The sequence below is a fragment of the Ovis canadensis genome, chromosome 22 (genome assembly GCF_042477335.2).
Source record: "Ovis canadensis isolate MfBH-ARS-UI-01 breed Bighorn chromosome 22, ARS-UI_OviCan_v2, whole genome shotgun sequence".
NCBI classification, from domain to species: domain Eukaryota; kingdom Metazoa; phylum Chordata; class Mammalia; order Artiodactyla; family Bovidae; genus Ovis; species Ovis canadensis.
In genome coordinates this window covers 49,327,656-49,349,380 of record NC_091266.1, presented here as the reverse complement: position 1 = coordinate 49,349,380, position 21,725 = coordinate 49,327,656, and the positions used below count along the sequence as shown (strand labels likewise).

General features: G+C 47.9%; 1 protein-coding gene across 7 annotated transcripts in view; it reads left to right on the top strand.

Annotated features, from left to right (window-relative positions):
- NRAP (nebulin related anchoring protein) overlaps nucleotides 1–21,725 on the top strand; it is a 75,534-nt gene that overhangs the window by 38,865 nt on the left and 14,944 nt on the right. For 4 of the 7 annotated variants that reach the window (XM_069567554.1, XM_069567551.1, XM_069567552.1 and 1 more), the window contains 13 exons: nucleotides 1,100–1,207; nucleotides 2,869–3,180; nucleotides 4,402–4,506; nucleotides 7,555–7,653; nucleotides 9,477–9,581; nucleotides 10,545–10,652; nucleotides 11,204–11,317; nucleotides 12,987–13,184; nucleotides 15,135–15,239; nucleotides 16,488–16,586; nucleotides 18,730–18,834; nucleotides 19,183–19,290; nucleotides 20,152–20,463. In XM_069567554.1, coding sequence (XP_069423655.1) covers nucleotides 1,100–1,207; nucleotides 2,869–3,180; nucleotides 4,402–4,506; nucleotides 7,555–7,653; nucleotides 9,477–9,581; nucleotides 10,545–10,652; nucleotides 11,204–11,317; nucleotides 12,987–13,184; nucleotides 15,135–15,239; nucleotides 16,488–16,586; nucleotides 18,730–18,834; nucleotides 19,183–19,290; nucleotides 20,152–20,463 — 1,878 coding nt within the window. The remainder of the gene's footprint in view (nucleotides 1–1,099; nucleotides 1,208–2,868; nucleotides 3,181–4,401; nucleotides 4,507–7,554; nucleotides 7,654–9,476; nucleotides 9,582–10,544; nucleotides 10,653–11,203; nucleotides 11,318–12,986; nucleotides 13,185–15,134; nucleotides 15,240–16,487; nucleotides 16,587–18,729; nucleotides 18,835–19,182; nucleotides 19,291–20,151; nucleotides 20,464–21,725) is intronic. The other 3 variants (XM_069567555.1, XM_069567556.1, XM_069567553.1) reach the window with 1 other exon arrangement.

The window sequence follows — 21,725 nt, the reverse complement described above, 5'->3', positions numbered from 1 at the left end:
GTTATTCCGGGGTTGGAGTTGAAACAACATAAGAATAGTGATAGAGAAGGGAGTGAAAAAGAGCTCAGAAATTAGCTCCAAACTGTCCGGGTTTTTAGCACTTACTAGGTATGCAACCGTGGGCAATTTCTTTGCTCTCAGCAGTCCCACTGGCAAATGAGGGCACTCTTATTTCCCTCTACATTGGGTTGCCCTGAAGTCTCAGTGAGCTGATACACGGCAAGCACAGGGAGGAGCGTGCTCAGAGCAGTTATTCCTTAGGCACGAAAGCTTGTGGGGTTCCAACTTTTCTTCTCTTTCGTCTAAGGAAGAGTCTTTCTTGGCTCTTATGCTGGTCTCCCAGATCTTTGGAGTCCTGATGCAAGTATTTGGGAGAGGGGGTAGAACTGGATGGAGAAACAGAAGCTAAATTGATTGACACACAGAAATGGAGGGAGCCTCGGATGGTAAAGAATCCGCCTGCAACGCAGGAGACCTGGGTTCAACCTCTGGTTTGGGAAGATGTCTTGGAGAAGGAAATGTCTACCCACTCCAGTATTCTTGCCTGAAGAACCTCATGGACAGAGGAGCCTGGTGGGCTACAGTCCATGGGGTCGCAAAGAGTCGGACACCACTGAGCGACTTTTACTTTGTAGAAGAAAGAACTTGAAATCTGGAGGTGGGGGCAGGACAGGAAGTGGGAAGAGCAAAGGAAAGACCCACATGCGCTAGAGGCTGGGCTCAGAAAAAGAAAGGGGTACACCAGGAGCAGCTGCTGGGCTGGTGGGGTGTGCAGAGGCGGGGAGCAGACTCTTCAGAAGCGCTGCCGTGTACTGTGTGGTGTCATTCCACCTATGACCTGTCACCAGACTTCTGTGAAGACTCTTAGTATTTTCCAGGGCTTCTGGAGTTCAGTGTCTGCTTTTTTCAGCCAGAGCCCTGTAAGGCAAGAGGCCTTAAGGTAGGAACAAGAAGGCCTGGTATAGTCAGGCTATAGGTTTCTCTGGGTCTCAGGGTTTCTATAGAAGGATGTAATGGGTGTTTGTCTCCTGGAGAGGTTGTTACAGAGTCTAGGGGAAGTCCTCTCACTTCAGGATGATCTCTTTTCTCCTACCCTTAGAAACTGTATAAGAGCAGCTGGGAAAACCAGAAGGCGAAAGCATTTGATCTGCGTCTTGACTCCTTGGCCTTCCTGGCAGCCAAAGCCAAGAGGGACCTGGCCAGTGAGGTAAGTCAGTCTCCAGTTTGTACTCGGCATCATGAATCCTGACATCTATGTCTGGGCAAGTCCGAAGGTGTCCTGGCAGGTTTTTAGTCTCTCTGACCCTCAGGATTCTAATCTGTAAAATGGAGATAAGTATGACACCTTGAAGTGAGATAATCGTGTAAGTATCTAGCACACTGCCTGCCGCACACTTGTTTTTGGTAAGTGGTAACTGGTATTATCACTAGTAGTAGTGTGAGTAGTAATCCAAACCACTCATTTTACAGGTAAACTGATGTCCAGAGACATTCCTTGACTTTCTAGGGTTGTGGAGGCCTGCTGAGGTTAGAGTACAGGCTCGGGCGTTGGAATGACTCGGGGTAAAATCCCCGCTCCATCACCAAATAGCTTGTAACTTGGGGTAGGCTGTCTCACCTTTCAAAATCTCAATGAACTCATGGGTAAATTGGTCATTGCAAAGTGGTTATGAGGAAATGAGATGCATTGATGTGGGTTAAGTGTTCTGTAGTCCAGTGCTGTCTATTACGAGTCCGATGTGAGATAAGGAGCTTAGGCCAGCTTATTAGTCTGACATTGGTTGCTCAGACGATAAAGAATCTGCTTGCAATGCAGGAGACCTGGGGAGCAGCTTTCACTTTCACTGCTTCCTTCATCAAGAAAGTCTTGTTTCCAAAAAAAAACCCCAGATATGTGTGTGTGTGTGTGTGTGTATACACATTCTGTATCTATTGTGTATGTATATGTAATAATATATATATATACACAAAAATATACCCATAAATGTGTATAGGTATCAGCTGAACTAAACAATGGCTTGGCAATGTGGTTGATTTACATTATGACACAAGCCCTTTGTCTCATCACAAACCAGCACTTGTCTATAGATGCACTTTTGAGTGGCACAGATTTATACCATCCCTGGCTCATTGCAAGTGTTCAATAAATCGTGGCGGATAGTGATCCTGTTGTTCTTGTTGCCAGATTTGAGAGTAGAGCCCACGTCTCCTGATGACCTCAGTAATGACGATGTCGAAATGATGCCACACACCACCATCCTGCTACAGCTTTCAAAGCACTTCCATATTTATTCTTTCTTCGGATCCTCATAAATCTAGGTCTAGTGTTTCTTTTTCAGGCCAGTGCGTTCCCTTTTGCTCCCCGTAACTCCTAAATATTTACATGTACCTCAATTTCTTTCATTTGAACTTCTTTCTGAAATAGCAGTTGTATTTTAGGTATTCTGTGTCTTTTTCATTTCATGATGACTTTCCATACTATTCTTGCTGTTATCAAAAAAAATTACCAAACGGCTTTCATGAAAGCAACAGGCCACTTAAAAATAAACCCAGAAAGAGTAATCTCAAATAATATAGAGACAAGGTGGAATTGCACCAGGAAATGGGGAGAAGACTGTTCGATAGCTGAACTTTTAGTTTAGTTCTGAGGTTCTGGTAGTACAGGTGTAAAGGGAAATAATGAGTTGTAATTTTTTTTTTCAATAGTTGATGAAAGGAAATATATCAGTTGTTCAAAGGAGGCACAATTTTTATGACACTAATTCTGATAGGTCCTGTTGTATGACTTTAACTTTCTTGTGTGACTTGACGCTTAATTCCTTTAGGAGATATCTGCTAAGGGACCCCTGCTCTCTTTCTCTCATTTAGGTGAAGTACAAAGAGGATTATGAAAAATCCAGAGGGAAGCTCATTGGAGCTCAGGGTGCCCAGGGGGATTCGCAAATGAGCCACTCGCTGCAAATGTCCAAGCTCCAGAGTGAACTGGAATACAAGAAGGGCTTCGAGGACACCAAGGCTCAGTGCCACGTCCCCCTGGACATGATCCACCTCGTGCACGCCCGCAAGGCTCAGCACTTAGCCACAGACATCGGCTACAAGACGGCATCCCATCACTTTACAGCTTTGCCCACAGACATGAAGGTGGAGTGGGCCAAGAAGGCTTACAGTTTACAGAGTGATGTAAGCTCCTTGTGTGTGTGTGTGTGCGCGCATGCGTGCACACTAGTGTTCCCCAAACCCTTCAGGACATAGTCTATACTTTGAGATACCTGTTTCTGGATCCCTCAGTGGAAACATTTAAGCTTCCTAGTGCTTTAATTTTTCTCAGAACTATGCCCATTTTAGATTCGGTACTGCTGCTAAGTCGCTTCAGTCGTGTCCGACTCTGTGCAACCCCATAGATGGCAGCCCACCAGGCTCCCCCGTCCCTGGGATTCTCCAGGCAAGATTCGGTACTACCGAACAGAAATTTATACAGCTTCCTTTTTCTTCTTGGCATTCTGACGGACATAGGTTATCTTTGTTTCTCCTTATTGCTGGGTTAGCGGGGGGATGTATATGTGACATTCTTAACTGTGACCTGCCCGTGGAGAGAGCATTCGTGGTACTCAGGCCAAGGTCAGTCGTCCCATGTTTAGAAAGTGCAGCTTGCTAGTCCTCCACAAGCCTTCTCTCCCTTTCCGGTTGTGTTCTTTCATCTCCGGTTGACTGGCGAACGGAAAAGACAGGTCAGCAACAGCCAGACTGTCACCCCTGGAGGTGGGGTGGGGGGAGTGCAGACACACCCTTCCAGGTAGAGCTCGTTTAGGATGGAGAGGTGATCTGCTAGTTTCAGAGATATGTCCATATAAATGATTTTCCATTAAAACTACTACTCCTTCCATGGCAAAGAAAGAAATGAGAAATCCCTCCCCTGCTGCCCTGCGCTGAGGTTCTTAAGAAGGAATTGGCACCGTGGGAAGTCTTGCATGTCTTGTGAAATTCCCTCAGATAGCTTCCCACCCGGGTTCCGTTGTGGATTCTCATTTTCTTCTCCCCTGCGTGTCACTTTAAACAAGAAACTGGGGAAGGCAGACAATGAGGCCGCGCGTCTTCCCGAGGTTGCCGTGGACCTGTAATGAGGGATGCGACTGATGGGGGCCCCCCTCCATCCAGCTTCACCCCCAGCAGTGTCGGGTGGGGCCAAAGCCGCCATCTGCGGGTCAGCTCCAATTAAGGGAGAGATTAATTTACATTTTGGAGCCCTACCTGTGACTGTGCAGAAATGGATAAGACAAAAGTGGCATCTAATTTGACTCAGCTGGCACCAAGGTGGCATCGGGGAGCCATTAATAGCCCTTTAAATGTCTGCACACCGACAATGGCCTGCCTTTTTTTTTTTCCCCCTTTCTCCTTTGTCAGAACCAATACAGGGCAGATGTGAAGTGGATGAAAGGGACGGGCTGGGTCGCCACCGGGTCATTAAATGTGGAGCAGGCGAAGAAGGCAGGAGAACTCATTAGCGAGGTGAGATTCCCTGACAGCGTGCGGCGGGCCTGGCTGCATTAGGCGTGCGGCATTTCTGTATAAAATTAAAATAATTTCCACTCAAAAGGCAAAGAAAAAGGCAAAGCTACATGAAAGGCCTCCAAACCCAGACTAGGGCTGGTAATTAGAGGAAAACCACATACCAAACACACCCCAGTAGGGGCCCAGAGAGCCCTGGCAAAAACAAAGTGGGTGACAAATGATATTATGAATAATAATGACAATCAAACAGAGCTCAATTGCTCCCCACCAACTTACCTTTCTAATGAAGCAACACGGGAGAGATGATAAAAAGACACATTTATCGCACCCAGAAAGCCCTTTGGTGACTTCACGCACATTTTCTCCCTCTTTCTTTCCGAGGCAGGCAGTGTAAACAGTTTTTGAATATTCACGTGGTGTCGAACATGTGACACGGCTCTTTTTTTGTGGGAGGGTCTCACTTCTGTTTGACTCTCACTGCTGGCTACTTGTAGCCACCCTGGCTGGACTCACAGGCTTCTGAAAGGAGCCCTTTCCTCCCTTTTTAGGACAGTATCCTTGAGCAGATCTTTTAAAGACTAGGTCAGTGTTTCTTGACCTGGGCCCTGTGGACGTTCTGATGATTCTTTGTTGTGGGGCTCTCCTGGGCCTTGCACGGCATTTGGCAGCATCGCCGGCCTCTAAGCATTAGACGCTCACGGCAGTCTTTCCCAGTCGTGACAACCAAATATGCCTCTGGACACTGTTGCCAAGTGGCGTGATTGCCCCTGGGCTGGACACGTCAGAGTCATCTTTGTCTCACATTCACAGAGAGGCTGCACACCCTCGATGAGCCAAATCCACTCTGTAATGTCTGCTTTGGGAGGCACTTGCTCAGCAGCCTGGTCTTTCTGGATGTTCCTGGGGGAGGAGGAGACATAATGACTATAGCCCCAGGAGACTTCAGCCTTGACAGTGAGCAGCCTGGGACAGTGTGTGGGCCCAGGTCCTCCTAAATGTAAAGTTAAAGCAGAAAGACACCTGCCACGCATTGATATTTCCCCATGGGTGAGCATTCCAGTCACCTGACACGTCACAGTGTATGCATGATAAGTCGCTTCAGTCGTGTCCAACTCTTTGCGACCCTATGGACCGTAGCCTGCCAGATTCCTCTGTCCATGGGATTCTCCAGGCAAGAAGACCAGAGTGGGTGGCTGTGCCCTCCTGCAGGGGATCTTTCCCACCCAGGGATCAAACCAGCGTCTCTTATGTCTCCTGCATTGGCAGCTGAGTTCTTTACTATCAGCACCATCTGGAAAGCCCAGTGTGTCACAGAGCTGATTTCAAAAATGACCTTGCTCTGATTGACATAATTTTTAGAAACGTTAGTGGACAGTTAAGGCTCAGAAGACCCTGGGAGTTCTGTAGAGATTGTACTGCCCTAAGTGTTAAATAATTCAGTCTTATTAAAGAGAAGCTCCCTTAGGAGAGTGAACATGAGAAATTAACACATTTATAGTTGAAGATTCATGCTCCCAAACTCTCCATAGCGGACCCACTCATAAAAGATAAAGGCCTTTGTACACATCATTTAGACTTTCAGATGATTCCTTCATGTATTTAAGTCTGGAAGACAAGGGATCCTTTTTGGAACCATCCTTCCTATAGGGGTCTTAATTTTCCGCCCCATTTTGCAAACTTATTTAACAAACTTGCCTGTCTTCCGTGCTTTGTGTGTTCTCAGTCATTCAGTTGTGTCCGACTCTTTGCGACCCCATGGACTGTAACCCACCAGGCTCCTCTGTCCATGGCGTAGGAGATGGAGCATGTTGCCGTTTCCTATTCCAGGGGACTCTCCATGCTTTATACAGGTCTTCAGACTTCAGGAAGGACATCTTTCAGCAACTTTTCCAACCATCTCATTCCAGTTCGGCATGTTTCCAGTTCAGCGTCACACTGAATTGATTTCTTAGTTTTCAGACGGAATGCCAGGCTCTGTGAAAGAGCTACAAATGCACACACACATGTCGTTTAAACCAGGAGTTAGCAAACTTTTTTGTAAAGGACCTGATGGTAGATATTTTTGGTTTTGTGGGCCACCCCCACTTCTGTTGTAACTACTCACCTCTACCATTGTAGCCAGATACAGCCATAGATAAACGTGTAAATGAATGAGCACAAGTGTGTTCTAATAAAACTTTATTTACCAAACAAACGATGGACCAAATTCAGCTGGACATTTAACTGTCTTCTTAAGATAACCCAGTATACAAATATCCAACCTAAAGGAAGTGTTTCTGAAATAATTGTTTGATTGGATAAAGGATATACTTCATAATTCCATTAAGAAAGCAACTGTTTTACTCTCCCGGAACTATACTTTGATTGAAAAAAAAAAAAACCACAGAAATTAATTTAAGCATGATTGTCAGAATATTTCAAAATTGGGTATCTCAGACTTTGTTAGCATTTGTATTTCTTGTAACCCTTATTGTTTCAGTCTCTTTCAAATTGTCTGATGATTCCTTTCAATAATAGCACTCTTTTTCTTGTTATTATAACATTTATAGAATTACTGCATGTGTTAACTGAATTGGTTTGTACCGCCACTGACTGTTAAAGTAACGGTTTTGACTGTGGTAATCTCTTCCAAGTTCTTTTGTGGAAGGAACTTAGAAAGCTTCAATGATAAATGTTACTATGAATGTTCTTTCTTGCTTGGGAAACCCAAACTAAGGTATGTAAACAACTGCAAGACAGTATCTGAAGGCTACATAAAGAATCCTTTCCTAAGTGTGTGTCCTACAGTATTTTACCCGTATAACCTAATTTTGAGATGTTTTCTTTGCACCAGGTAGAAATACTTTAATGTTAATTGACATGAGGTTATTCTTAAATTGAAACAAATATTAACCTGAAGGCACCTAGGATATAAAGATGGAGGAAGCCGAATAATAATTATGTTCACAAATTCACTCTAATCTCAAGTAACCTATGATTTTCTCTTTCAAATGGCATGAAAGAGCAGCACAAAATTCACAGCTTTGATCTTTTTCTGCTCAACAGAAGAAGTACCGGCAGCATCCAGATGCTTTGAAGTTTACCAGTATTAAAGACACTCCGGAGATGGTCCAGGCCAGAATTAGTTATACCCAAGCAGTGGATGTAAGTGATAATGTATATACATTATGACTCTAAGAGTGGGCTCTTCTTTCAACCCTGCGATTGAAGCTGAGGGGTTCTTGGCTTGCTCCTTCTGTTGTTCTAAGGATGAAGGAGCTTCTTATCCTTTGCTGAGACTCACCTTAGCGGGGGTGCTTCTTCATCAGGATGCAAATGGGGTGTTACCGCTGCTCTTAGCTGCCAAGTGGGGCTCCACCACCCCAGTGCCCCGGCTTTCATTCCTTCCCATTTGCATGTCTCCAGGGTTTGTCTGTGGTCAAGGCCTTTTCCCCTTCCTTTTGTTTTGAAACGTTGTTTTCAGAAATGGGACTTTGGGGCGAAATTCTTGATGATTGGAATACTTGGAATGCTTAGGGTTTCTTGGGACCCAGGGCAGGAATTCTGGCTTTCTGAATTCCCCTAAAGACTTCGAAAGTGGTTTGGATCTGATTTATGTACATTAGACTAACTTTCAAGCCATTTCCCATCTTCCCTTTATAAAGTGAAACCAAGATCTGGCCTTTTGCCCTCTCAGCGCAGGGTTCCTTGGAGACTGGGAAGAATGACGAGGTCCTCTAAAAATTCATGTTAAGGCAGGATTAGCCCTGTTTGGCTGATTCTTCTGAGAGGGGGCCCCTGAGTCATTGCACAGGACAGACAGGCCTTTAAAATATCTTCAAACCTTTTAACTTGCCGCGAGGGAAATTGACATACCTTGGTGGGGAGGAGTTGCCAAATGTCTCCCTTGCTTCCCAATTGAAGAAATTACTCCTGCTGTGCCATATTCGGTAGACATTCTGAGATGGCTCGAGTGCCTATCTGAATATGTTATGGGATGGTTTACAGACTTATGGGTTTAGAAATTTATTATTTCTTGACAATCAGCCTGTCAGAAGCAAATTTAATTCTGAGAAACATAGATGGTCAAACAAGAACTTGTGTCAGAAGAGAAAAAAAAATTTGCATTTTCCTTATCCTAACCAACTCTAGGGGGCACTGCTGTGATACGTAGAAACTTGGACACGTCTAATAAGAATAAGATTTTGGATGGAAAAGCCCGGTTTAGAAACTTTCTCCAGTGGTGGATGCCAACTCCGTGTGTCACTGCTCACTGCTAGAATTATCATAAGCCCAGATCAGAGATCTGGATGGACAGAGCCCCAGACCCACCCAACCCACCGGAAAGAGGCTTATTAATTAGCATAAGAATCCTTGCGGTGGCAGGGATGGGGGGAGGATGGTGGTAGGTCCAGGGAAAATCTCAGCTCTGGAAGGACCATTCTCTCTTGTGCCTGCTGTATTTTGAGGTCCTCTCCTTGTTGTTATTGTTCAGTCACTCAGTCATGTCAGCTCTTTGCCACCCCATGGACTGCCGCACACCAGGCTTCCCTGTCTTGCCCTATCTTCTGGAGTTTGCTCAAATTCATGTCCATTGAGTCTGTGATGCCATCCAACCATCTCATCCTCAGCTGCATGTCCTCTCCTAGCTCATAGTGAATAATGAAATTCCTAGAGATTAACCAGACCTCATTCTCTCACTTGACACCAATCTCAGCAGTGTGCTCCAAAGGGAGTGTTCACTGAGAGGGCAGGTTTCAACCTGTCATGTTCTGGGAAGAACTCGGGAGGGAGTGACGTGCATGTCACCGGGTGGAGGATCACTGTGCCATCTGGGAGGAGGAAGGACACCCAAGATCCTGTCTCCACCGGGGTGGGGGGCACAGCGGGGAACAGCGGCAGCGCCTTTGTCTCCTGGAGGGTAACCTGGCTGATGGCTGCGTGGGGGAGGCTTCTGGGGTTAACACAAAATCTCTCTGCATCCACAGAGGTTGTACCGAGAACAAGGAGAAAACCTAAAGCATCGCTACACGCAGACTGCTGACCTCCCTGAAGTCCTGCTGGCCAAGCTGAATGCCATGAATATCAGTGAGGTGAGGCTGATGGAGGGAAAGGAGAGTTAGTCCTTCAGTTGTGTCCGACCCCTTGCGACCCCACGGATTGTAGCCCACGAGGCTTCTCTGTGCATGGAATTCTCTAGGCAAGAATACTGGAGTGGGTAACCATTCCCTTCTCCGAGAAATCTTTCCAACCCAAGGATGGAACCTGGGTCTTCTGCATTACAGGCAGATTCTTTACCATGTGGGCAACCAGGGAAGCCCTGATGAGGGGGGCGTTGGTTTTAATTGCGGGAGGTCGCGGACCTGCACAGTGGCGCCGCGCCTGTGCTTGGAAGCATCCTGCGCTCCCGCTCTTGGTTTAATGCTCTGCTGTCACTGAAATATGCAAGTTTCCTGAACAAGGGGCCCCATGTTTTCCTTTCCACTGGACCCTGCACACTATGTGGCTGGTCGTGCAGAAGAGCCAAGCACACTGATAAGGATGAGACTAGGGAAACTTCCTTCATACAAAGGGCATTTATACTGAGGGGCTGGAATATAGGTGAAGCCCTGTTTTCTATATAGAAGCTATATTCTATAGCCTCAGAATATAGGTGAAGACATCCAGCCAAAGAGAGACTTGGGAGACTGAGCTCTCTCCTTCCCTCCTCCCTGTCAGCACCCCCGTTGCCTCGTCTTCAGCGGAGACAGTCGAATTTTCATGATTCTGTCAGGAGCTGTGCACCTACAGCCTCATGCCTCCTTCTTCCAATCAACTTGCTGCTCAGAACAGTCTAATTCTGACTCCAGAGCTCTTGCCTTTTAAACCACCCCCCACCCCCAGCCCCATGGCACTCCCCTCCAAGACTGGGCATGAGACAGGTTCCAGCTCTCGGTTGATTTTTGCTGGACCACAGTGATCTCTTAATTGGGGGCAGCACTCCACAAGAAACCAGATTCTCGTTTTGATCATGGGAATTTAGGAAAGGTCTTTATTGGTGCCCATCTTCTCAACAGACACGTTATAAGGAATCCTGGAGCAAACTTCGAGACGGTGGCTATAAACTGAGACTGGATGCCATTCCATTCCAGGCAGCAAAGGCTTCTGGCGAAATCATAAGTGATGTGAGCTTCCACCCACAGTCCTGTGACAATGTTTAATACTTACCCATTTGTATTCCTTTTGCCCCTAACCCCTGCCTTCTTTTGCCTGTGGCTAATATCCTCTCCTATCCCCAACTGACTGTGTCAGGGCAATCAGATAACGACCGGTGAGAAAGAACATGCCTTACAACAACAACAAAAAAATCCCCTAGCCGGGGTACAGAGCTGATGCTGGACTGTAAATATGGACCCCGGGCAGATGAAACGCACCCTCCGCCAAGCGCTTTCCTAAAGCCAGTCCATGTGAAGAGACTGTTAACAATGCACCCACCTTCCTCCCAGCCTGGGCCGCCCAAGCGCTCTCATGTCCTGCCATTTCATATCCCAGCCCTTTAGTCATTGGGAGGCTTGCATATGAAAGAAGAGGCCTTTTGACGACTCCCGCGCCTTTTCTTTTAACTCACCCAGTTACTGTCAAAAGAACAAAACATTTTTTTGCCCAATACCCACCTCTTCCATTCCGTGTCCCTTGTCCCTGAGCTGTTACTCTCTCCCGCTCTCTTTCCCTTTAGTACAAATACAAAGAGGCATTTGAGAAAATGAAAGGGCAGATGCTCGGCTCCCGGAGCTTGGAAGATGATATCAGCCTTGCGCATTCAGTGTACGCGAGCTCTCTGCAGAGCCAAGTAAGTGGGAGAGAACTCAGTGGAGCCTGGACCCCCAAAGCTAATGATGACGCACAGCCCACAGATGTCCTGTGTCCTTCTGGTTGTGGCTTTTGGCTCTGTCCCGGCTAGCTGGGTGGCATGGTCAAGACCCTTGGCCCCTCTGGGCTTCAGCTTCTTCCTCGGTCAAGTGAGAGATTGAGCATTCTTTGATTCTCTCATTCTATGATTTTGACCAGCAGCCACAAATGGAGGCCTGTGGGTTGGATTTTGGACTGCAGAGGTATTTTGTTGGGTCTGCAGAGAAGATTAATTGCAGACTTTTCAAAATGGGAAACTTGGCATGAAAGTTTTAAAGTTCTGTGCAGAAGCCAGGCCTGGGTTCCTCAAGGCTACCGTTGAAGTTGATTACTGAGAGCCCCGTTTAGAAGGGATCTGTGCCCTCCTGGTCATGCAGCCAAGCCCTGCTCACCCACTTCCTCCTTCACTCAGTTACGCTACCTGACTGGCTCCTGGTGACATCTGAGTTTGCACCCCTTGACTTTGAATCTCTGGGTGCTGGCACACATGTGTACGGTATCTCCTTGCACATATGTGAGTTGACTAATGGCCAGGATGAAATCTAATACGTGTCCGACATGTAGTAGAGGACTAAACACGCAGTGTCTCATTTAACCATCAGCCTATTTCTAGGAACATCATTTGTTCATCCTGGTTACTGATAAGGAAAGCTAGACCCTGAGTGTCTCAGTCCCTTGCCCAAGGTTGGCTGGAAAGGGGCAGAGCTGCACATGGAGCCAGCTCTCCATCGCATGCTCTCTCCACAGCTTTACATGTTCTCTGCGTCAGTTTCCCTGTTTTTAATATTTCTTTCCACTTTCCATACTGGGGTGAGATTGGACATGAATTGTCCATGGCTTTATTCTAGGGGTTGGGGGAGGATGAGCAGAAGTGGGGGTGGGTGGTTAGGGAGGAGTGGGCGGAGCTTGGAGGGCAGTGAGAAGGCTGGAGGAAGAAGAGATGGCGATTATGCATCTGACTCCCCAGAAAGCCCAGAATGAGCTTTGAGGGTCTTCAAGCAGCTCCTCTGAGGACTGGGGTGGAGCTTGAGGTCTACAAACAGGCCTCCCCCTTCCTGCTGCAGGATGCATGTTGGGCTCTTGGGAATTCATCCCTCAGAACTGGGTTTTCAAGCATCCGCCCACTGCTCCCGGTTCCCAGACTTACTAGGATGTCATTGTTTAATGTTTGAAGACGCTCTCCATCAGCTAGCACACGAGGAGAAACCCCGGTGTCTCAGTCTGAACTTGAGAGGGTGATAAGAATTGCTGGGGAGCAGGAGGCAGCTCAGCCATGCCTCCTCTTGCTTTTCGAAAGCGAGACAGTCTCGACCTGAACTAGGGAACCACTGACATTTTATCTGCCCCTTGAACTTCTGTATTTTCCCCAAGTCAGGGAACCCTGAGCCTGGGTCATCCCAATCAATGACCGCCAAGAGCTGCGAGTGGCGAGTGGCAGGACCTAGAGAGGAGTCCTGCTTATTAAGCCAGTCCCCATAAGAACGGAGGACCGGGCCTGCCAAGAACACCCCTCGGAGCTCACCTGGGACAGTCGCTGCACATTGTTCTCCCTCATGGCCCTGATGCAAACGGCGGCTTTGAAATAACTGTCGATCTGTCTGCCCATCTAGGTGAATTACAAGAAAGACTTTGAACACTCAAAGGCGCAGTTCCATCTGCCGTTGGACATGATAACCCTGGAGCACGCCAAGAAGGCTCAGACCCTGGCCAGCGACCAGGACTACAGACACCCACTCCCCCAGTACACGTCCTTGGCTGAGGACCTGAGGCTCAGCTGCGCCAAGAGAGCTCACAAGTTGCAGAGTGAGGTAAGGGGACCTGCCTCTCTCTTCGAGCTCTTTTCCTTTTAAATTTGACCGTGAGGCAGTGACCCACAAACTCCTGTTGGCTCGGTGGGGGCTCTAGAGATGAAGAATCCTATACCTCGGGTTTATTTTGAAGCACTTCCCCTGTTGTTCCTGCCTTGCTCTTCATAAGCACAGTGACATAAATCTATTAATAATAGTAACAATTTATTGAGTGTGTTAAGTGTGTGTTTAGTCGCTCAGTCGTGTCCGACTTTTGCCACCCCATGGACTTAACTTTCCCCTTTGGAGTCCGCCAGGCTCCTCTAACCATGGAATTCTCCAGGCAAGAATACTGGAGTGTGTTGCCATTTCCTTCTCCAATTTATTGAGTATTTCTGCTGAATTCTAGGCATTGCGTTTACAAGCACTGTCTCTTTTAATACTCAGAATAACCCTATAGTTTTTATCCCCATTTTACAGAGAAACTATAGTGAGTCTCAAAGAAGTTAAATAGCTCATGCGAGATCACAGAACTATAAATGAGAAAGGGGGTGCTGAGATTCGAGGCTCACGGTTTAGCATGTTCAGGACTTGTCAGTGGTGTTGCCTCTGGCCCAGTTTGGGCTGGGGGTTCCTCTAGGGGCCTCATATGTTCCTGGGTCACCCGTCTTCTGAAGAGGCCTGAGGTCTGCCAGGAGAGGTGCTCAGAGCCCCTTGGGAACTAACCCAGTTCCGGCAGAGGAGAGTGTCGGGCGGTCGTCGTTCAGTCGCTCAGTCATGTCCGACTCTTTGCGACCCCATGGACTGCAGCATGCCAGGCTTCCCTGTCCTTCACCATCTCCCAGAGTTTTCTCAGACTCATGTCCATTGAGCCAGTGAGACAGAGGGCAGGGAAATCAGGGCTCCAGAGACCATCCCTGGGTCCTCCCAAGGAGTCTTCCGAGGCCTTCACACTCCCCCCAAGTACGTTTTTAGCTCATGCTGCCCGCTTTCTTAAGCAGACAGGCCTGGGAACATTGAGAAGTGTTGAAGAATTTCCTCACTTGCCGGATGTATCTTCCCAACAGACAGCAGCATCCTTTTTGGTGCTCATCTTATCCCCCAGCTTGCTACATTTCCATTGCTGGGAGATTTGCAAGTAATGGGCCTGAGTTGGAAATAAAACAAGCTCTCCCCTACCACCCCCACCCCCGCAAAAAAAACCCTGCTTTCTGGTTTGGCAGAGCCTGAGAGCTGAGTGGCGCCCAGATCTGGGTTGCTGTCGTCTGTTGGAATTTTCTGCCCGTGTGCGGCGTTTACGAGTGACATAAACTGTCAGGAACCCAGGAGCAGCTGGAGGAGCTAGCAAGCCGCCACGCTCAGCTAAGGGGCCCCTTTGTCACTTGAGCAGAGCCCTGACTGTCCCTGCCTCTCACTGCCTTAGCAATTGGAAGGAGGCATGCCCAGGGGGTGCCTTGGTGGCTGAAGGGGAGTGAATTTGAGGCCCTCTTTAAACTGTCAGCCCAGGCCCTTCAGGTTCACACCCCCGCCCCTACCCCCACCCCAACAGACTCGGGGCTTTGTCAGATTATTTGGATTCATTTATTAGTTCTTTCTTAACCCATGATTAATTCATGGCACCCTCTGCTGCTGGGGTTTGTTTTGAAGACCTATTAAATCATTTCCACATTTGCCCCAAGACAGCTGACTTTCTAACCACAATCCGCTCCAGCGATTATTTTTTGATAGCCCACATGAAAATAAAAATCCGCTGAGCACCCCTCTAACAGCTACAGAGACGAGTGACAGCAGAATTATTTTCTTCTGACCTACATTTTTGTTTCCCTAATGAGCATTTACTCAGAAGCCTGTGTGTGTTCGCTGAGTATTATGTGTCTGGAGAGGCTGGTTTGGCCTTGAGTTCTAATTGCGATGCTGTCTGTTGTGGGTCCTTCCTTGCTCGACAAGCTTGGTTTTTCTGATTCCTTGTAGAATTTGTACCGGTCGGACCTGAACTTTATGCGAGGTGTTGCCTGTGTCATTCCAGGCACGTTAGAGATTGAAGGGAGAAAGAGAGCATCTGAACTCATCAGTGAGGTAACTGGGGGCCCAGGGTGGGGTGGGGGTGTCAGGTATATTCCACAGTAGAGATTAAACAACTATCAGTTGTGTCTTACTATGGCCAATTAGATGCTACACTGTTAGCCGTGGTGACTCACCCGGCCTCTCCCCTTACTCTGTTCTCCGTTTAGACAGGGTGCCACGTAAGACAACTTTGCAGATTCCGGGTCAGGTCCTGTATTAATACCATACAGGAATTATTCACTGGTTTGCAAGATGTACTTTCCCAGAATCCCTTTGAACAGTGCCTTGTGAAAAGAGAGCAGGCTTTGGAGACACAGATGGTGATTCATTTGCTGTGTGACCTCAAGCCAGTCACCTGCCCTCTCTGAGCCTCAATATTTTAATCAGTCACATGGGAATACTGAGACCTGTCTCATTTAGTTTTTGAGAGGATCAACAGTCTTCTAAGCACTGTGCTTCTTTGTTGGCTGTATATGAAATCGTTGCCGTGAGCCTGGTGGTAATTTCTTGGTAAAAAGATAGAAGTCTGGAATTCTAAGCTTTTTGAACTCCTGAGGAATCTTGCCCGCCCCTGGGAGGGCTCTGGGACTTCCGTTCCCAGTAGACTGGCATAATGGAAGGCATTGGAAGTGAAAGGCGGTCAGCATCCAGCCTGGGTGCCTCAGAATGGCTTATGCGTTGATTGATTAGAAGCTCTGAGCAAGCAGAATGGGCCTCACAGTGGGAGTCGAGATTTAACTTTGTGCTTTGCTTTTCCAATGAAATCTCTAAAGCAAGTGGTTTCTAAACTTCATGGTGCATCAGAATCCCCTTTGGAAACTTAAAAAAAATTACAGAGGCCTGAGGCTACTGCCAATTTACCGAATCCCTTTTCCTGGGGTGGTGTGCAGGCATGTGGGTTATTTTAAGCTGAACGATTGTTTCCCATGTACCCCCAAAGCTGAGGAATCCAGGGTCTTCAGTGAGCAAAGGAAATTGGGGAGCAAAACATGAATTTCAGTAGTCATGTTCGTATTCGTGGCAAAGGACTAGCTCTCCCTTTCTTGTTAATAAGCCTCCGATTCCATCGGTCCTCCTCCTCTCTGTCTATTCATCTCACTGAGTTCTGAGGTCACAAGAGCGGGTGATGGACTGGATTCTGGGTCACAGACTGGCGACCTTCACAAAATGAGGGTTTATCACTAGTGCTTAAAGAGCCGATTCTTCCTCTGGTTTTGCACCTCACCTTGTCCTCTTATTCCCTCCTGTGTGTGGCTTCAGAGTAAATATCGTCAGCATCCCCAGTCGCTCAAGTACACAGCTGTGACAGACACACCCAGCCTCACTCACGCAAAACTCAGCAACCAGATTACAAACGAGGTAAAACCTTCGGATGACTTCGGGATGGGCTTTAAAAAAAAACTGCTAGATTGTTTAAAAAAAAAGTATGAATATTTGTGGGACGGGGGAGGTGGGGAGCGGGGGAAAGCATGCATGTTTGCATGGAAAGAAAGGAATATCATTAGATGAAACCTAAATGGTTTCCAGAAGGGAAAAAGGCCCAGTAGAAAGTCTGTGGTCTTGCCCCCCCACCACAACCCCAAATGCATTTACCGATTGACAGCATCATCATTGGGAGCTTGTTAGAAATGCTAAACCTCAGGCCCCACCCGAGAGCCATCGAATCCACGAGGTCATTTAAGACCGTCACGGGTTTGCTTTGCACATGAAAGTTTGGCAAGTACTGGTCTGTCACTTTTCTGTCCTGGCTGGGCAGATATTGGCTAACCCTTCTTCCATCGTCATTCCGACGATGGTGTTGGGGAGGATTTGTGGTTGTCCAGGGACGGTGATTGATACAGTGTGAAGTCTGCCAGGCTTCTTGGTTCTCTGCCTTCCCATCTTCTCGCTCCCCACTTACCCAATTCTCACTGTAATAGTCGAGCAGAGGGGGCCCAAGGGAGAGACTCTTCACTCCGTCAAATCATTGTTCCAGCTCTACCTCTTCGGAGTGGCTCTCTGACATGTTTGAAATAGCAAGTGAGCCTGGCAGAGAATGAAATGAGTTTTTCAGATTCTCCCTTCTGACCCTAGCTTTTGAAAGTCAGTTGAGATTTGGGTATTTATATATTAGTTTCCACACTTATCCCAAGACTGGGTTAAGAAGACCCAAAGGGCTCTGTAGCGACGTTATCGATTTAAGATTCCCACTGAACCTATCTTGCCTGCTTTGTGATCAGGGTACTGTGGGATGGTAATGCCTCCTTCAGTGGCCTCTGGCCTCGGAGAACTCAGCAACCGCAGGCCATTTCTAATTACAAGAGCATGTGTTTTCATGCCGGCTGAGGCCCTGCACGGGAGCACTGGTGTGTTTGCCCGTGGGAGGATCCTGGGACTTTAGTGAAGGACACAGACTGGGGCTTGGGAACCTCCTTTCCAACCAGCAGAATGGCTCCTAAATTTCCCAGATATTAATATTGTCTTTACACTGTGTCCTCAGCAAAAATATATATATATACAATGGAAAGACCCATAACAGTATTCCTAATGGTGTTTCTGCTATTAAGCAAAGTAGAGGGCAGGGAAAAATATCTTTTCTTTGACTCACCTTGGGTTCTCGGCTGGGGCTCTGTAACAAAAGACAGATGAGCAAGGGAAAAGCATACACATTTATTTAGGATGAGCTTTAGGGGACTTAGGCATCTTCGTAAGGAAATGGAGTTCAGGAGGAACCGTTAAACCTGAGCATTTTTTACCCCAGGTTTGATGAGAAATGTAAGATCGTGGGCAGGTGTAACAGAACAAAAGGGGGTGAGCTGAGGGTAGGAAGCTGGGGGACACTGAGCGAGGTCTGTTTGTTCAGATGCCTCTCGGGTTCCTTGGGGTTCAGATATCAGATGCCCCTTTCTCCCTCCACCAGAGGGCGGGCAGCTCCCCCAGGAGGCCTGTGACCTCCTTCGGGGGGAAGGTCAGAGAGAGGTCTTCCATCTCCTGCTACTTCCAGAATCCTTCTGCTTAAAATATGCACTATGCTAAGGTACCCTATTTGGGGGTAACATGTCCTGAACCCCGTCACAAGCAACTTGCAATTTTTTTAACGCATTCCTTTCATAGCACTCAATTTGGCTGATGAAGGACTATCTTTCCTTCAAGTTTTAAAAAAAATTTGATGTGGACCATTTTAAATCTTTATTGAATTTCTTACAATATTGCTTGCTTTTTTAAAAAAAATTATGTTTTTAGTTTTTTGGCTGTGAGGCATGTGGGATCCTAGCTCCCCAACCAAGGATTGAACCCACACCCTCTGCATTGGAAGGCGAAGTCTTAAACACTGGACCTCCAGGGAAATCCCATGAAAGATTACCTTTATTGAAAGAAACATCTTCCCCAAGCTGAGGGTGTGTCCATGACACAGCGAACGGCCTTTTACAAACATATTTCCCAGTTGCAAAGGAGGGACCTCCAGTCCTGCAGAAATGCACAGCGTTTACCTTCTTGGGTTTTTTTTCCCCCTTCTGCCCAGCGCCTCTATAAAGCAGCAGGAGAAGATGCGAGACATCAGTACACAATGACCCTGGGCCTGCCCGAGTTTGTCCGAGCGAAAGCAAACGCGGCCAATCTGAGTGACGTAAGCCTTTCTCACTGCTGAGGTTGAGATGATCTCCAAGGCCAAGTCTCTGTCTGTGATGGGACGTAACAGTGACCCTGCTGGCATTCGCAGAAACTTTCAACCTTGTATCTGGTCGACAAGCACGTTAAACGTACCTTTTCCCAGATGTGTTGATATGTGTGTGTCAGAGCCCACTCCCGGGAGGGTGCTAATGAGATTTTCTTTGCCAAATCGAAAGCTTTTGCTTGTCAGAAATCCGTTCTGCAACACCACAGTACAAATGAAGTGGGTAGCCTTTGTTCATGGAGTCATGTAATTTTTTTGGTTTTGTTTTCTTAAGAAAATCTACATGTGTTCCTACCATAGGCAAAATACAAGGAGTCTTGGAGGAATCTCCATGCTCAAGGCTACAAGCTGACAATAGACGCTCTGCCCTTCCAGGCGGCTCGAGTCTCTGGAGACATAGCCAGTGATGTGAGTTGAATGATACGACCTTCCATTCTGCCTAATTTCTGTTAACTTCATGTAAAACAATGTCTATGGCTGATTTCCCTGAATTAAAGCAGATCTTTCGCCATGTGAAACAGGATGTCATCCGTGGAATATATTAGTTATGAATGAGATTCTTTGATGGAGAGAGGGAAAGAAAGGCCCTGGTAATCAGAAGCTAAATGCAGGCAAAGATCTCCAGCAGAAAGGAGATTACAATTTATTTCTAATTGTAGCATCTAGGCAACCATCCCCCTGTAATGTGTGAACTGTTTTCTAACTCCACCCAGAATTAGAAAGAGAATTTGCAGTAGAAATTGTACTGTGGCCGTAGCACAGTCCCCTCTTGGCTCTGTGGATTCCCACATCGGCGGTAGGGTTTGCAGCTGTGTTTCAGCCACTCGACTCATAGCGTCCATAGCTTTGGGACATGAAGGTGACTTTCTCTTTCCCACAAACAAATCGCAGAAAATGTAGACTTCAAATAAATGGATCCTGTCTTTTGGGTTTGATGTTTTGCCAAGTGTGAGGGGATAAAGCACAAGTTTCTCTTTCACCTTTTTTGATAAATTCCTTTTGGCCATAGAACTCGTAAGGGGAACGGGCCCTCGCTTTGGTTCTAAGGATCTGGTTTTAATTAGATGGGAGGAAGGGAGCACTGTTTTAATTGTTCCTCCCCCAGCGTGGGGGAGGCAGGCTCTCCGGCCAGCCTCACTGTGCCATTTCTTATAATCATCCCCGTCTCGTGTAAGAACAGGTGATTTTCTTAGTGACTGCGAGGAAAAGGCACAGACAGAACATCAGTGGGCCAAACGCCGGCCCCTGACCGCCTGGTTCCCCTTCCAGTTTCTCTACAGACATGACTTTGTGAAGGAGCGAGGACGGCTGATCGGGGCCCAGAGCGTGAGTGACGACCCCCGGCTCCGGCACTGTCAGCGGATGGGCCAGCTGCAGAGCGAGCTTCAGTACAGGAGGCAGGCGGCGGGCAGCAGAGCGCAGTGCCACCTGCCCATGGACATGGTGCCACTGGTCCACGCCAGGAAGGCCCAGGCCCTGGCCAGCGACCTTGACTACAGGACACGGTGCCACGCGTTCACAGCGCTGCCCGAGGACCTGAAGATGGCCTGGGCCAAGAAGGCTCATGCCCTGCAGAGTGAGGTAGGGAGTCCGGGGATCACACGCCAGTCCCCGACCTTCTTCCTCCCACCAGGCCTGGGTACACATCCCTGCCTCTTCCTTAGCCCTTCAGATCCCTTCATCAGCCCCTGCCCCTCATCAGTGACTTGCTTGATCTGTATCATCTAGGTTGGGATTATTCAGTCAACAGATATTTGCAGAGCACCTGTCATGCCACAGGCATCCCTCAAGGCCCTGGGAATATAGCAGTCAGCAAAAGAGCCCGAAGTTCCTGGTGTCAGGGAGCTTCCAGTCTGTGGGGAGGAGATGCATCAGGAGTGAGCTGTGTGGTGCGTCAGGTGGAGACAGAGCAGGGAAGCGGGGTGTGTGTGTCAAAGTGTGAAAGTGTTAGCTCGGTCACATCTGACTCTTTGTGATCCCATGGACTGTGGCCCACCAGGCTCCTCTGTCCATGGGAAGTCTCCAGGCAAGAATACTGGAGTGGGTTGCCATGCCCTTCTCCAGGGCATCTTCTCGACCCACGGATCAAACCTGGGTCTCCCCTGTTGCAGGCAGATCTTTTACCATCTGAGCCAGCAGGGAGGGCCAGGTAAGTGTATGTGTGCAATGTGAAAAAATGAGGGACAGGGTCATTCTCATCCTCTGTCACCCGCTTCTCCCCCTGCCTTCAGTCTTTCCCAGCATCAGGGTCTTCTCCAATGAGTCAGCTCTTCCCATCTGGTGGCTTAAGTATTGGAGCTTCACCTTCAGCATCAGTCCTTCCGATGAATATTCAGGGCTGTTTTCCTTTAGGATTGACTGACTTGATCTCCTTGCAGCCCAAGGAGGATGAGATGGTTAGTAGCATTGCCGATTCAATGATATGAGTTCTGAGCAAACTCTGGGGGATAGTGACATACAGGGACAGGGACAAGGACGACACTGGTGTGTTGCAGTCCATGGGATCGCAAAGAGTCGGACTCGACTTAGCACCTGAACAACAACAAAGACAGGATCACTCTCGCTGCAGAGGTGACTTTTGAGCAAAGACCCTGGGCAGCAGCAGCCTCAGCATATCTGGGACTGGACTGAAGTGAGTGCCTGAGTACGTGAGTGAGGATGTCCCAGGCGATGGGATGGGGGTCCGAGAAAGAGACCCAGGGCCCGACTGTGTGCACTGAGGGTGTCCCTGAGGCGAGGTGGAGAGTTGTACCCAGAGCTGCCGTTCCCTGACTGCTCACTAGGATGGCACCCTCACTCCAGCACTTCGGGGTGAGGGCCTTGCTCCTCCTGTTGCACAGATG